The 15,620-nt window shown below is 47.8% G+C and overlaps 1 protein-coding gene across 2 annotated transcripts in view; it reads left to right on the plus strand.

Annotated features, from left to right (window-relative positions):
* The first annotated feature begins 13,990 nt into the window (after positions 1-13,990).
* The window catches only part of imp3 (IMP U3 small nucleolar ribonucleoprotein 3), a 173,489-nt gene continuing 171,859 nt past the window's right edge, over positions 13,991-15,620 (plus strand). For both annotated transcript variants that reach the window (XM_052012455.1, XM_052012456.1), the window contains exon 1: positions 13,991-14,160. In XM_052012455.1, coding sequence (XP_051868415.1) covers positions 14,024-14,160 — 137 coding nt within the window. In that variant the 5' untranslated portion in view covers positions 13,991-14,023. The remainder of the gene's footprint in view (positions 14,161-15,620) is intronic.

Raw genomic sequence — 15,620 nt, forward strand, 5'->3', positions numbered from 1 at the left:
CTGTTATTCTCACACCTTTCTAGGATCTGCTTCCCTATCTGCTCCTCAATACTGTTACTATTGGGCAGCCTATTAAAAACACCCAGTAAAGTTATTGACCCCTTCCTGTTCCTATCCTCCACCCACGTAGACAGTCCCTGCATGACGTCCACCTTTTCCGCAGCTGTTGCACTATCTCTGATCAACAGTGCCACTCCCCCACCTCTTTAACCTCCCTCCCTGTCCTTTCTGAAACATCTAAAACCCAGCACTTGAAGCAACCATTCCAGTCCCTGAGCCATCCAAGTCTCTGTAATGGCCACCACATCATAGCTCCAAGTATTGATTCAAGCTCTAAGCTCATCTGCCATGTTCACAATACTCCTTGCATTAAAATAGACACATCTCAAACCTGCCTGAGCACGTCCCTTCTCTATCACCTGCCTATCGTACCTACTCCTAGCTTCCTCTATTTGAGAGCCAAAAACCTCTTCCCCAGTCTCTCCAGTTCAGATCCCACCCCCCAACAGTTCTAGTTTAAACCCTCCCCAGTAGCCTTAGCAAACCTCCCCGCCAGGATATTGGTCCCCCTGAGAGTCAAGTTCAACCTGTCCTCTTTGAACGGGTCATACCTTCCCCAAAATAGGCCCCAATGATCCAGAAATCTGAATCCCTGCTCCTTACTCCAATCCCTCAGCCACGCATTTAACCTCCTCCTCATTCTGTTCCTATACCCACTGTCACTTAGCACAGGCAGCAACCCAGAAATTACTACCTTTGGGGTCCTGCTTCTCAACTTCCTACCTAATCCTCCATAGTCTTTTTTCAGGACCTCATTCCTTTCCTTACCTATGTCGTTGGTACCATTATGTACCATGACCTCTGGCTGTTCTCCCTCCCCCTTCAGGATATCTTGGACGCGATCTGAAACGTCTCGGACCCTGGCACCTGGGAAGCAAACTACCTTCTGAGTTTCTTTCCTGCGTCCACAGAATCGCTTGTCTGCCCACCTAACTATAGAGTCCCCCATCAGTAGTGCCCTCCTCTCTCCTTCCCTACCCTCCTGAGCCACAGGACCGGACTCTGTACCAGAGACACTGCCACTGTTGCTTCCCCCAGGTAGGCTGTCTTCCCCAACAGCACTCAAGCAGGAGTATTTATTGTCAAGGGGTACAGCCACAGGGGTACTCTCTAGTACCTGACTCTTCCCCTTCCCCTTCCCCCTCCTGACTGACCCACTTGCCTGACTCGTGTGGCCCCGGTGTGACCACCTGCCTATAACTCCTTTCTATCACCTCCTCATTCTCCCTGACTAGACGAAGGTCCTCAAGCTGCATCTCCATTTCCCTAACACGGTCCCTCAGGAGCTGCAGCTCGACACACCTGTGCAGATGTAGCCTTCCCAGAGGCAGGGAGACTCCGGGAACTCCCACATCTGACACCGAGTACAGGAAACTGCACTCATACCCCTGCCTTTCCTTGAGTCACCTACTTTTCCTCACCCATTTATGAACAGTGGAAGAAAATTTTAAAAAATGGCAGATGCTGGAAATCTGGAATAAAAATGGAAAATGTTGGAAACAGCAGTTCGGGCAGCACCTGTGGCAAGAGAATCAGAGTTAACACTTCAGGTCAAAGACCCTTCCTAAGAACTCTTGTGTTAGTATAGGTCAGTTGTTTTTGAAATCCATGGAAAGAGAAAGAGAATTAACATTTCAGGTCTGAGATGTTCAGGTCTGATCAGCTGAGTGTTTCCAACTTTTCTGTTTTTATCATGAATAGTGGGTGTGAACAAAGTGTGGCTTGAATGTGATTAAACGGTCTAACTCGTTGGCTTGTCCAAGGTTAGTTAACTCAGCGCAAATCAAGGATTGCTTGGGAATTGCTTGCTTGTTTAGGACCAAACCAGAACACAAGCATCCTACACCTGAGTAAGCAACAACAATAATTCATATTAAATGCCTTAACATGACAAAGTATTCCATGGTGCTTTGTAGGAGCATTATCATAAAGTTGGACAAAGCGCCAGGTAAGAATTTATTAGACGACCAAGAGGTGTTCTGATGAAAGATTGTTGACCTGAAACATTACCTCTCTTTCACCTCACATGCTATCTGACCTGCGAGATATGTCCAGCAATTCCTGTTGTTTTATCGGGTATTAAGGATTTCCTTAGAGGAGGAAATAGAGATGGAGAAAATGAGAGATGGAAGGATGGAGAGAGGTCAAGGATTAAGGGGACTTTTGTAGCTCAGGGTCTGAGCAGCTGAAGATACAACTGATAAATGTGGAGCGGTTGAGTTCAAGGTCAACCAAGATGACAAAATTCTCAGAGGATTGCAGGGCTGGAAGAGATTACAGGGTTTGGGAGACCAAATAGGAATTTGAAAACAAAGATTAATTTTTTCTATTGAGGTGTTGTTCAACCAATAATTGACGTGTGAGTGATGAGGGAGAGGGACTCGGTGTGAATGAGGACAAGGGCAGCAGAGTTTTGGATTTGAAAGGTTGGGTGAGGGATGTCTTGCTTCCACCCTAGCTCCTGCAAGGACTCCATTACTTTTTCCCAGTACCTCTGTCTCCTTGTATTTCCTTCAATGCTGAGACTTTTCACACAGGTACTTGTGAAATGTCTTCCTTTTTCCTGAACAATGGCTTCCCCTCTACCATAATGGACAGAGCCCTCTCATCTATTTCCTGCACCTCTGCTCTTGCCCCTTCTCCTCTTGTACTGAACAAGGGAAGGGTGTCCCTGGTCATCACTTTTCTTCTCACCAGCCTTGGCGTTCAACGGATCACCCTTCACAACTTTCGCCACCTTTAAGCTCCCATCACCAGACAGATATTCTCCTTCCCTTTCAGCATTTCAAAGGGATCACTCCCTATGCAACTTCCTGGTCCACTCTTGCATCCCTGCCTACTATTCTCTTCTTATGGCACTTTCCCCATACAGCTGCAGGAGATGCAACACTCGTCCTTCCACCTCTTCTGTTCCATGCAGTGACCCAAACAGTCCTTCCATATGAAGCAGTTCATTCAATCTAGTGTACTACATTTGCTGTGCACCACGTGCTCTATATTGGAAAGACCAAACGGAGATTGGGTGACTGCTTTGTGGAGTACTTATGTTCAGTTTGCAGGAGTGATGCTTGGCTGCCTGTCACTTTAACTCGCCACCCCACTCCCACTGTGACCTCTCTATCTGTGGTCATATGTACTGTTACAGTGTGGCCCAACGTAAGCTTGAGGAATAGCACCTCTTCTCTCTTGGCACATTCTCCAAATTTAGCAAACTCATTTTCTCTCCATGTATCAGAACTGGCCTGTTCATTTATGATATTGGCTCAGTTTTCTTTCTCTGTTAGCATAGCCAGACCTGTGGACATGTCCTGCAACTTTACATTCCTTTGTCTTCTCCTAACTGCTTTCATTTCAGAGCTTTTATGTTCTATTGTTCAGATTGCCTCTTTGTAATTTTCGCCATGAACCCATTGATCAGACGGCTTCATTTACATCTTAACCCCATGGCAACCACAGTGTCACCCTATCACAGATACTCTCTTTGTCCTTCCTGTACCTCCCCAACTCTCTACAAACTCAAACCTATTTGTTTTTTCTCTGACGTGTTATTAACTCAGTTTCTCTTTCCACAGATGCTGCCTGACCTGCTGGGTGTTTCCTGCATCTTCTTATTTTATTGTACTGGTTTGACTCAGTGGTAGAACTGAAACAGAAGGTTATGAGTTCAAGTACTATTTCAGAACTTGAGCCCATAATCTAGTCTACTATGTCAGAACAGTACTGAAACAATGCTGGCTGCATTTCTGAGGTATTTTCTTTTGAAATAAATGTTAAACCAAAGCCTTGTTTGTGTAGATGTAAAAGATCGAATTGGACTACATGAACAGGTCCTTACTTTCTTAAACAGTTAAGGAGGTTCAGCATGTCACTGAACACTCAAAAAAACTTCTGCAGATGTACTGTTGAAAGAATCCTGACTGGTTGTATCATGGTCTGGTACTGCAATTTGAATGCGCAGGAATGTAAGAACATAGAACATAGAATAGAACAGCACAATACAGGCCCTCTGGCCCATAATGTTGTGCCAACCTTTAAACCTTGCCTAAGACTACCTAAGCCCTTCCTCCCACATATCCTTCTATTTTAAATTCCTCCATATGCCTATCTAATAATTTCTTGAATTTGACCAATGTACCTGCCTCCACCACCGCCTCAGGCAGCGCATTCCACGCCCCAACCACTCTCTGAGTAAAAAAACTTCCTCAGATATCTCCCTTGACTTCTCACCCATTACTTTAAAGCCATGCCCTCTTGTATTGAGCATTGGTATCCTGGGAAAGAGGCACTGGCTGTCCACACTATCTATTCCTCTTAATATTTTGTACACCTCTATCATGTCTCCTCTCATCCTCCTTCTCTCCAAAGAGTAAAGCCCTAGCTCCCTTAGTCTCTCTTCATAATGTGTACTCTCTAAACCAGGCAGCATCCTGGTAAATCTCCTCTGCACCCTTTCCAATGCTTCCACATCCTTCCTATAATGAGGTGACCAGAACTGGACACTGTACTCTAAGTGTGGTCTAACCGGAGTTTTACAGAACTGCATCATTACCTCACGGCTCTTAAACTTGATCCCTCGACTTATGAAAGCTAACATCCCATAAGCTTTGTTAATTACCCTATCCACCTGTGAGGCAACTTTCAGGGATCTGTGGATATGGACCCCAGATCCCTCTGCTCCTCCACACTACCCAGAATCCTGCCATTAACCTTGTACTCCGCCTTGGAGTTAGTCCTTCCAAAGTGTACCACTTCACACTTCTCCAGATTGAACTCCATCTGCCACTTCTCAGCCCAACTCTGCATCCTATCAATGTCTCTCTGCAATCTTTGACAATCCCCTACACTATCCACAACACCACCGATCTTTGTGTCGTCTGCATACTTGCCAACCCACCCTTCTACCCCCTCATCCAAGTCATTAATAAAAATAACGGAAAGCAGAGGTCCCAGAACCGATCCTTGTGGGACACCACTAGTCACAGCCCTCCAATCCGAATGCACTCCCTCCACCACAACCCTCTGCTTTCTACAGGCAAGCCAATTCTGAATCCACACGGCCAAGCTTCCCTGGATCCCATGTCCTCTGACCTTCTGAAGAAGTATACCATGCGGAACCTTGTCAAATGCTTCACTAAAATCCATGTAGACCACATCTACTACACTACCCTCATCAATCTGTCTGGTCACCTCTTCAAAGAACACTATCAGGCTTGTGAGACATGATCTGCCCTTCACAAAGCCATGCTGGCTGTCCCTGATAAGACCACAATTCTCTAAATGCCCATAGATCCTGTCTCTAAGAATCCTTTCCAACAGCTTGCCCCCTACAGACGTAAGGCTCACTGGTCTATAATTCCCTGGACTATCCGTACTACCTTTTTTGAAAAAGGGGACAACATTTGCCACCCTCCAATCCTCCGGTATCATTCCCGTGGACAACGAGGACTCAAAGATCCTAGCCAACGGTTCAGCAATCTCCTTCCTCGCCTCACGGAGAAGCCTGTGGAATATTCTGTCAGGCTCCAGGGACTTATATGTCCTAATATTTTCTAACAGCTCCAACACATCCTCTCTCTTGATATCAACATACTCTAGAACATTACCCTTACCAACTGTCCTCAGCGTCATCAAGGCCCCTCTCCTTGGTGAATACTGAAGAGAAGTATTCATTGAGGACCTCACCCAATTCTACAGCTTCCAGGCACGTCTTCCCACCTTTATCCCTAATCAGTTCTACCTTTACTCCTGTCACCCTTCTGCTCTTCACATAAGTGAAAATGCCTTGGGGTTTTCCTTAACCCTACTCGCCAAGGCCCTTTCATGTCCCCTTCTTGCTCTCCTCAGCCCCTTCTTAAGTTCTTTCCTTGCTACCCTATATTTCTCAAGAGACCTATCTAATCCTTGCTGCCTAAACCTTATGTATGGTACCTTCTTCCTCCTAACTAGATGTTCCACCTCTCTTGTCACCCATGGTTCCTTCACCCTGCCATTCTTTCTCTGCCTCACTGGGACAAATTTATCCCTAACATTCTGCAAGAGATCCCTGAACAACGGCCACATCACCATAGTACATTCCCCTTCAAAAATGTCATCCCAATTCCCACTCACAAGTTCTAGCTTTATAGCCTCATAATTTGCCCTTCCCCAATGAAATATTTTCCTGTCCTCTCTGCTCCTGCCCTTGTCCTTGACAATGCTAAAGGTTAGGGAGCAGTGGTCACTTTCCCCCAAATACTCACCCACTGAGAAGCTGCAGAAAGTAATGGACTCAGCCCAATACATCATGCACATATACCTTCCCACCGTTGGTAGTATCTACATGAAGTTTTGCCTCAAGAAGGCAACATCCATCATCAAAGGTCCCCACTATCCAGGCCATGCCATCTTCTTGCAGCTACCATTGGGCAGGAGGTACAGAAGCCTGAAGTCCCACATCCCCATGTTCAAGGGCAGCTACTTCCCTTCAACTATTCAGTTCTTGAACCAACCTGCACAACCCTAATCACTACCTCAGTGTAGCAATACTATGACCACTTTGCACTACAATGGAATTTGTTTTTCCTTGTTCGAGTTGTGTTGTTTCCTATATAATTTTGGATAATTTATGTTGTTAATTTGTGTTTTTCTGGTGAACGTTGTGTATCTGATGCTATGTACCTGTGATGCTGCTGCAATTATTTTTTTCATTGTATCGGTGCATACACGTACTTGAGCATATGACAATAAACTCGACTTTGATTTTGACAGGTGCTGAGAATTACCTTTGTGTCCTAATCAAGTTTATCTTTCACTAACACCACAGAGTAATCATATATCTCACTGCTGTTGCTAAGACCTGGCTATGTGCGTATTGGCAACTGACTTGGCCTACGAGGTATAGTGACTACAATTCATTGTCTGTCTTGTCTTTGTGATGTTCTGCAAAATTGAAGGTAGATATGTTAATGCAGGCTTTGTGTTTTCCCCTGAACCTCTAACATTGTGTTTTTTGTGTTGTAACTATCTCTGGTTACCTGAATGTCTTCTCAGTAATCAACTGCTGTTCAGGCAATAACCTTGACCCCTTCATTCAGTACAATTTCTCAGATTAAAACAAATGCCAGCACTATCATATATTCTTTAGTACATAGAAGGAGACCATTCAACCCACTGAATCTATGCTGGTTTGCAGAGCAATCCCATTCCCTCGTAAGATAAGATATCTTTATTAGTCACATGTACATCAAAACACACAGTGAAATGCATCTTTTGCGTAGAGTGTTCTGGGGGCAGCCCACAAGTGTCCCCACGCTTCTGGCGCCACCATAGCATGCCTACAACTTCCTAACCCGTATGTCTTTGGAATGTGGGAGGAAACCCACGCAGACACGGGGAGAACGTACAAACTCCTTACAGACAGCTGCAGGAGTTGAACCCGGGTTGCTGGCGCTATAATAGCATTACGCTAACCGCTGTAACCTTGTTGTTGGGCTTCATTGAAGGCACAAACCCAGCTAACAATGTCATTGAATGGGTTCAAATTATTTCTCTATCATTGAAGAAATAAGCTTGTATCATTGTGCAACTCACAAGAGGTATATTGTGTCCCTTCATCAGCTGGCATCAATGCTACTACTTCATTACCTTTGTCCTCTTGTTTCCATGCCTATACCAGTAATCCTTTCCATTAACAGGGCTTCCTCGCCTGCAAATCTCAATATCTTTGGCACCTCCCTGTTTTCTCAGCAGGTCTGAGTATTTTGAATTAATTTCAGATGTGCCCCTGTAATTCTGCACCATCATTTTCAAAAGCCAGTGAAGCTAAGGAGAAATCAAAACCCTTCATCTGTGTAAGAGGAGGGCCTGAAGAGTTAGGACAAGGAGGATTATGCCCCAGGGCTGGAAAACAACCCCATGAGAGGTCAGGGCTGGAAATCAGATGGGGAGACAAGTCTGGCAACCAATTGGCCTGAAAGTACTGCAATGAGGGGAAAATGCAAGACCAAACAACAGTGCTGAGTGCCTGGAAATTATCAAAGGCATAGGAAATTTAGCAGAAGAGATTCACCAGGATGCTGCCTGGATTGGAGGACTTTAGCTCTGGGGAGAGATTGGATAGGCTAGGCTTGTTTTCCCTGGACTGAAAAAGGCTAAGAGTTGACCTGATAAAGGTATATAAAATTATAAGAGGCATAGATAGTGTTGTGACTGTGATCTGAGTCACCAGAGAGACACTGAAGCTGTTGATACAGAAGTCTTTATTTATCACAACAAGCAGACATTCTCCTGGAGACCCTCTTGGTTGAGTCTCCCAAACTCTAAATACATCACATTTTTATACCCTTAAGACCAGAGGTAACAGCAGGTGATTCAATACAATTTCAATAGTTGCAATGATATTGTTTACTTCAATATTTTGAGTCTGACAATGTTTCCTTTGAGTTACATATCTGCAATGGGAGACACTTCTGAATGTTCAAACACCTTTGCTGGAACAAATCAATTCACAGGGAAGGAGGCAGCAAGCAAAGTGTCATGAATGATAAAGCTGCATTTTAAAGATTGGTTGAAACCATCTTTGAGGACAGAGATCGCCGACTCTCTGAGTGCACAAATATCCCAACTATTGATTGATCAAATATGGCTGTGACCATGTTTGATGTGCAAAATGACAATATCAGCCTGGTCTGCAAGCTTCCTTCAACTCAGTCACAAAATAACTTAGCCATACTTTCAAACTGATTACTGCCTGCAATTTACATTTTAAGAACTGAAGAGTGGTTCTTGTTTGAATTAATATCTGCTTTATTCACTTAATTCCATAACTCCTGAATCCCTAACACATGCCCTCCTCTTGGCCCCTGGACAGAAATCTGTGCCAGGATGGCCAAACTTTAAGGAGAATCTCATTAAGTAGGGCAATAAAAGTGCCCTTCACTGAGGATCCCCCCGCCAATTACTTGACTGCCATGTCCTATGTGGACCTACATCGACACTATCTATCGTCCCTAACTGGCTATCTGCAGGACTCTAGCAGAGATGGCAATAAAAAGTTCCAGCCATTTGATCACATCCTCTTCTTGGATACATTTGTCCTCTTCATGGTTTCAACCAATCTTTAAAATACATCTTTGTCATTTATGGCACTTTGCTTGCTGCCTCCTTCCCTGCTGGCCCACTGCGGTAAACATTGCATCCTTACCCTTGCTCATTCAATCTCTGATAACTGAAACTTATCAAGCATGGCTGTCAGTGGTCACTGTGTGGGCGAGGGGCACCAGCTGGGTAACTTAATTCAACTCAGGTTCACAGGCAACAGTTCATGTTTTAGCCCATGACAGAAAATTGTCAGAATAATCGCAAGTCTCCTGGTCCCTTTGATCCATCTACAGGAGGGTTTGCGGTGGTCTCTATTTGAATGGCTGTAAGGACCTCACCCCAATGGTACCCCCTTCTGGAGTGTCCTTTTGCTTCCTGGCCCAACCACTGAAAAGGCCCAGCTCATTTGTGTTCACTCCCAACCAGACTCGAGTGACTGCCTTCAAATGCTGCACATATCTTCTCCCTCTCTCTCGGCTTGGTCTGCCTTGCCTTCGTGGTTGTGGAACTTGATGTCTCTGCCATAACTCGGCCCTTCCCATTTATTTTCCAAAGCCTTTCTAATCTGATATATATAACTGATCATCTACCTCCCAGAACCAGCCTTTATGATAAAGTAAAATTAATGTTATACTTTAACGCTTTAATCATGGCTTGCTGATACGTGCTCTGCATCTTCTGCATTCGCATTCTCGTACTCTTTCATTCCGAGGTGTGCTTCCATCAGGAGCATTCAGATGTGAAACAGCAGGCTGGTGTTCATCATTGTGAGTGGGTGGACTTGGTCCCTTGGTCTGCCTGTGAGGGCGAGAAGAAGATGAGTCATACCGTCTGACCTGAGTCCAGTGTTTCCACTGGCTGCCTCGCCGGGTCTGCACATAGACACCGGTGTCATGTGTCAGTAGCACCACCCGTGGCCCTATCCACCTGGGAGCGAACCCTGCCTCTTCAGGCAGCTCCCTCACCGTGGCTTGGTCACCCGGCTGTGGGAGGATTACCTTCTCTCCCTCTGGCTCTCCCTGATCAGCAATATATTTTGATCAGGGAGAGCCAGAGGGAGAGAAGGTTTTACTTGGTCCCTCAACATTTTAACCTGGGTACAACGGTCCTTCACATATCCATATAATTTCACTGTTGGCTTCAGTAGCTTCTTCAACACTTGCAGTTTCTGTCATTTCCTGTTCTTCCACTGCTCTTTTTACCCTGAGATCTGCCCACTCATTTCCTTTCTGCTCCTCACTTCCCCTTTACTTCTATCCCTGCCACCTCTACAGGCAGCTGCACTGCCAACACTTCTTAGCTGTGGTTTTCCCCTACCCCTGGGACCTCCTGACATGATTCACACACATTGTCCTGTCCCTTGTCCCTGCTCATCAGGGCTGTTGTGGCCTTGTTGTCTGTTCTGTGGATCATATGTGTTTGCTGATCCTGACTCATCCACATAATCTGTCCCTTCCCTGAGTCCATGATAGCTCCTGCTTTACTTAGTGTGTCTATTCCCAGGACAGTACCCTCACTGTTTGGGCATACCAAAAAATCCACTGGAAGTTGCACTCCCTCTATTTCAATTAACTGAGGCTCACTTCTCTCTGCTCTCATTGTTTCCCCCGCTGCACTGGTAATGTAAATCGCCCCTCCAGTCATGGGCAAGGGTTTGTCAGTTATTGATACTGATGACTCTTGTATCCACTAACATATCGCATTGCTGGCCCCCTAATAAACCTCTTGTATACATTCCTAAGTGACCAGTATTGGCAATGGAGGCTGCCGCTAGCTACTTGTCTGACCTGGATGCTGTCTTTACTGGCTCTATGATCTGGTCAGCAGTCAGATTGGACAGGGAGAGCGCTGATGGGCTGGCAGGTTGTGGTCTCTGTATTTTTTGGCAGATGACCTTCACGCCTTCTTCCCTTGGGACACCGCCTCCAACCATGGCCTGGGAGGCCACAGTTATCACATATCATCTCCCTTGCTCTCTTAGGTCCAGTGCGCAGTCCCTCGCTAAGTGCCCCGGTCACTGGCACACAAAGCAAGTCCTCCGTGTCCTCGCAGCAGCTACATTCACTACAGCACCTTGCGACTCTTCTTCCCTCTCCTCCGGTCGACCTCCCTGGCCCGTGACACTATTGCAGGACAGGTGGATCCCACTGCTATCCCCAAGTCTAAAACCTCCTGGTGGGCTGAGCTCAGCTCTTCCTTCAGAATTTTCAGAAAGACTGGATCATCGCTCCCTGGATTGTCCAGCCCTGAGTATTCCTCATATGCCGGTTATTTAATGCTCTGCATAGTCCAGGGCAGGTTCATCGGCTCTCTGAACCACTGACATTATCATTCCCCAATTACTCTCACCTCCCCCCAGTCGCTGCCTCACTTTTCCCTTAAAGTTCAGGTCCCTCTCCTCATCATTCCCTCCAGTTGCCCATGTACCATCCTGCACCCTCTGGGCCATACTGTCCCACATATTCCTCGGGCATTTGGCTTTAACCAACACATGAATGTCTTTGGGGTGCATCTGGTGAATTTCAATTATCTCTTGAGCTTGCGCCAGAATTCTGCATTCCCACAAGCAACTTTAAATGAGGGCAGCTCTGACAAAATGGTTTGCGTCTCCCTTGGGGTGAAGGGTTTATGGATGGTAGTAATCAGTGGCAGGGGTTGGCTGGGGCCATCAGGGTTCTGGGCCTTTGTCTGACCTCAATAGGTGCCATCCTGAGAGGCAAGGCTGGGTATAACCTCTCCTGTTTGCTGGCACGTTCCCACTTGTCAATGTCATGGGCCAGTACCTCCCAATCTACCTCTTCACCTTCCTCTTTGGCCCACCCACTGGGCCTTTCCCCATTTATCTCTCAGGTCCCTGACTAATTGGTCTTTATATTGTTCTAAGTCCTCTATCCACTTTTTGTCCATGTCTCTCTCTCTCTTTGCATCCCATCTAACTCTTCTCTGGATGTGTCCCTTTCTTTCTCCAGTTCTTTGATTTGTGCACTGCATGCCTCTTGCTGTGCCTTACACATAATTCTACCTGCAAGTATTTCCATGCTAATTCCAGTACCAAACAGAAGGCAAGGAAGGGAAAGAAATAAAAGAGCGCATCCAAGAGTTCTCCCCTTCGTGCCATTGCAAAGGTTTTCTCCCACACACACAAACACACTCATATAAACAAGTGTACTACTATACAGTCTTATGAACAAGTATACACACTCCCCTCTGGCATCCTGAATGGTCAGTAACCACCTTTCGCAACTAGTGGCCATGTCTCACCAAACTACCCTAAACTGTCTGATGGCTGGTCTCTTACACAAACACACAAGCACACACACCACACTTTTATATCTACCAGTTCAGCTCTCTGCTGTGTTCTGATACTTCGTGACCCCATAGTCATTGACCTGAACAGATCTAAGGATGGATACTACACTTAAAGATACCCACCCCCTTAGACTATTGAGGTTGCTGGCCACACAGTGGGTACTGAATGTATCGCAGACCAGCCCCCAAATGTTGTGACTGTGATCTGAGTCACACATTGAAGTCGATGATATCGAAGTTTTCATTTATCACATACAATTACTATGTTTAAGAGACATCTAGATAGACACTTGAATAGGCAAGACACAGAAGTATATGGACATAATGTGGACAAATGCGATGTTTAGATGAGCGAAAAGGTCTACCTGGACCTGATGGGCTGAAGGGCCTGTTTCTGTGCACTACAATTCTATGATCTCCTGACAGAATGTCCCAAAAAACATTTTCAGTGGGAAAATGGAAATACATCATCAATTTGAGTGGACAGAGCCCCACAGCTTGTGAAGCAGCTGCCTCACAGTGCCAGTGACTTGGGTTCGATCCTGACCTCCCGCACTGCGTGGAGTTTACATGTTTTACCTGAAATTGCATGGGTTTCCTCCAGTTTCCTTCCACATCCCAAAGACGCTCAGGATGGTAGGTTAATTGGCCTCTCATGTGTAGGTGAGTGGTATAGTCTGGGGGCAGTTGATAGGAATGTGGGATGAATAGGTTTTGGGGGGAATTAGTGGGGCAATGGGATTGCCTCCATGAGCTGGCATAGATTCAGTGGGCTGAAAGGCCTTATGGCCGCCTTCTACTTCTGAGGAAACATGAAGATACTGGCACAACAAACAATCTGCTGGAGGGACACAGCGGGTCATCTGGGTGGTGGGGCGGGGTAGGAAGGTATTGTTGACGTTTCGTGTTGAAACCCTGCATCAGGAGGTGCTTGGAAAATGCTGTCATTGATTTTAAACTGGGAAATTGTACAGTCCAGTCTGGTTTTGAAGAAAAGAAGGCGGGGTGGGGAAATGTGGAAAACCGTGTCTCTCTCCTTAAACGGGAATTAAAGGTCACTTAACCTTTCGAAATGTGGTGACCACTGCATTTTCGGAAATCTCGCATCCTGCTGCTACTGTTGCATAGTTGCAGCTAAATAAAGAATCAAATCATCAGTTTTAGATAGAGACATACGAAACTGCAGATGCTGGAATATGGAGCAACAAAAACAACCTGCTGGAGAAACTCCGCAGGACAGACAGCATCTGAGGGTGGTGGGGAGGAATTGTCGACTTCTGACGTCGAGACGCCGAATCAGCGCTATCACACAGATAGCCAAAGGAACGATTAGTTTCCTTTGATTTACAACTTATTGTTATTACTAGTTCTGTCTGCTTAAAAAGATGCATTGAACTGTTTTGCTTTGACAACAGAGAGAGTGGCTAGTGCTGGGTTTGATTTACAATAAGGCAACATTTTGCCACTGGTTGCAGGCATGGCGCGGACAGCTATAGAAACCGCCCTATCCGTTTGGGTTGAGGTTTGAGCAGGCAGTGCAGAGGCCAGCTCGGATGAGGTTTCGAGGACCGCCATCATGGTGCGCAAGCTGAAGTTCCACGAGCAGAAGCTGCTGAAGAAAGTGGATTTCATCTCCTGGGAGGTGGACGGTAACCTGAGCGAGCTGAAGGTGCTGCGGCGGTACCGCATCCAGCGGCGGGAGGACTACACCTCGTGAGTCCGCGCTCTCCGCTGGGACCCGGCGGCCGGTGGCTGGGCGCTGCCATCTTGGGGCTGGTGGTGGTGCAGATTCTGTCATTCGTTGGGTGGGGTGTCCCCCCCTTCGCCCCCTTCCTTCCCTCCCCCCTTCCCTTCCCCCTTCCCTTCCCTTTCCCTCTCTCCCCCTCCTCTCTCCCCCCCTCCCCTCTCTCCCCCCCCTCCCCTCTCTCTCCCCTCCCCCTCTCTCCCTCCCCCCTCCCCTCTCTCCCTCCCCCCTCCCCTCTCTCCCTCCCCCCTCCCCTCTCTCCCTCCCCCCTCCCCTCTCTCCCTCCCCCCTCCCCTCTCTCCCTCCCCCCTCCCCTCTCTCCCTCCCCCCTCCCCTCTCTCCCTCCCCCCTCCCCTCTCTCCCTCCCCCCTCCCCTCTCTCCCTCCCCCCTCCCCTCTCTCCCTCCCCCCTCCCCTCTCTCCCTCCCCCCTCCCCTCTCTCCCTCCCCCCTCCCCTCTCTCCCTCCCCCCTCCCCTCTCTCCCCCCCCTCCCCTCTCTCCCCCCCCTCCCCTCTCTCCCCCCCCCTCCCCTCTCTCCCTCCCCCTCCCCTCTCTCCCCCCTCCCTCCCCTCTCTCCCCCCTCCCTCCCCTCTCTCCCCCCTCCCTCCCCTCTCTCCCCCCTCCCTCCCCTCTCTCCCCCCTCCCTCCCCTCTCTCCCCCCTCCCTCCCCTCTCTCCCCCCTCCCTCCCCTCTCTCCCCCCTCCCTCCCCTCTCTCCCCCCTCCCTCCCCTCTCTCCCCCCTCCCTCCCCTCTCTCCCCCCTCCCTCCCCTCTCTCCCCCCTCCCTCCCCTCTCTCCCCCCTCCCTCCCCTCTCTCCCCCCTCCCTCCCCTCTCTCCCCCCTCCCTCCCCTCTCTCCCCCCTCCCTCCCCTCTCTCCCCCCTCCCTCCCCTCTCTCCCCCCTCCCTCCCCTCTCTCCCCCCTCCCTCCCCTCTCTCCCCCCTCCCTCCCCTCTCTCCCCCCTCCCTCCCCTCTCTCCCCCCTCCTCGGATATCCTTAACTAAAACTTTTATTTCCAAGAGATGCTGGAATCTGGAAGACATAAGAAACCTCAGATACTGGAATGTGGATTTAAAAAAAAGATGCTGGAGTAATTCTGGGTCAGGCAGCATCAGTGGAGGGAAATAGACAGTTGAGGTTTTGAGTCAGGACCATGCAGTTTCTTGTGTCTCCAAAAATGTAAAACTCCAATAATCTCGTATCTGATATTCTAGAAGTACTAGTGAGCCGTTGTCTGGTTCAGTGGTCTGGAATGTGAGTTGTGATCCAGAGTGCAGCTGGGACTGGAGTCCAGATTGTGGGCTGGGTGTGCAACTGGAGTCAAATTTAGGATCTGGAGCACCAGGGGACAGAAACATGGGTTGGTTTGTTGTAGTAGCTGGGGGTCCAGAGTGTTTGTATATTTCCTGCTCCTTGTAAACTTGCCAGGTGC

The sequence above is a fragment of the Pristis pectinata genome, chromosome 3 (genome assembly GCF_009764475.1).
Source record: "Pristis pectinata isolate sPriPec2 chromosome 3, sPriPec2.1.pri, whole genome shotgun sequence".
Taxonomy (NCBI): domain Eukaryota; kingdom Metazoa; phylum Chordata; class Chondrichthyes; order Rhinopristiformes; family Pristidae; genus Pristis; species Pristis pectinata.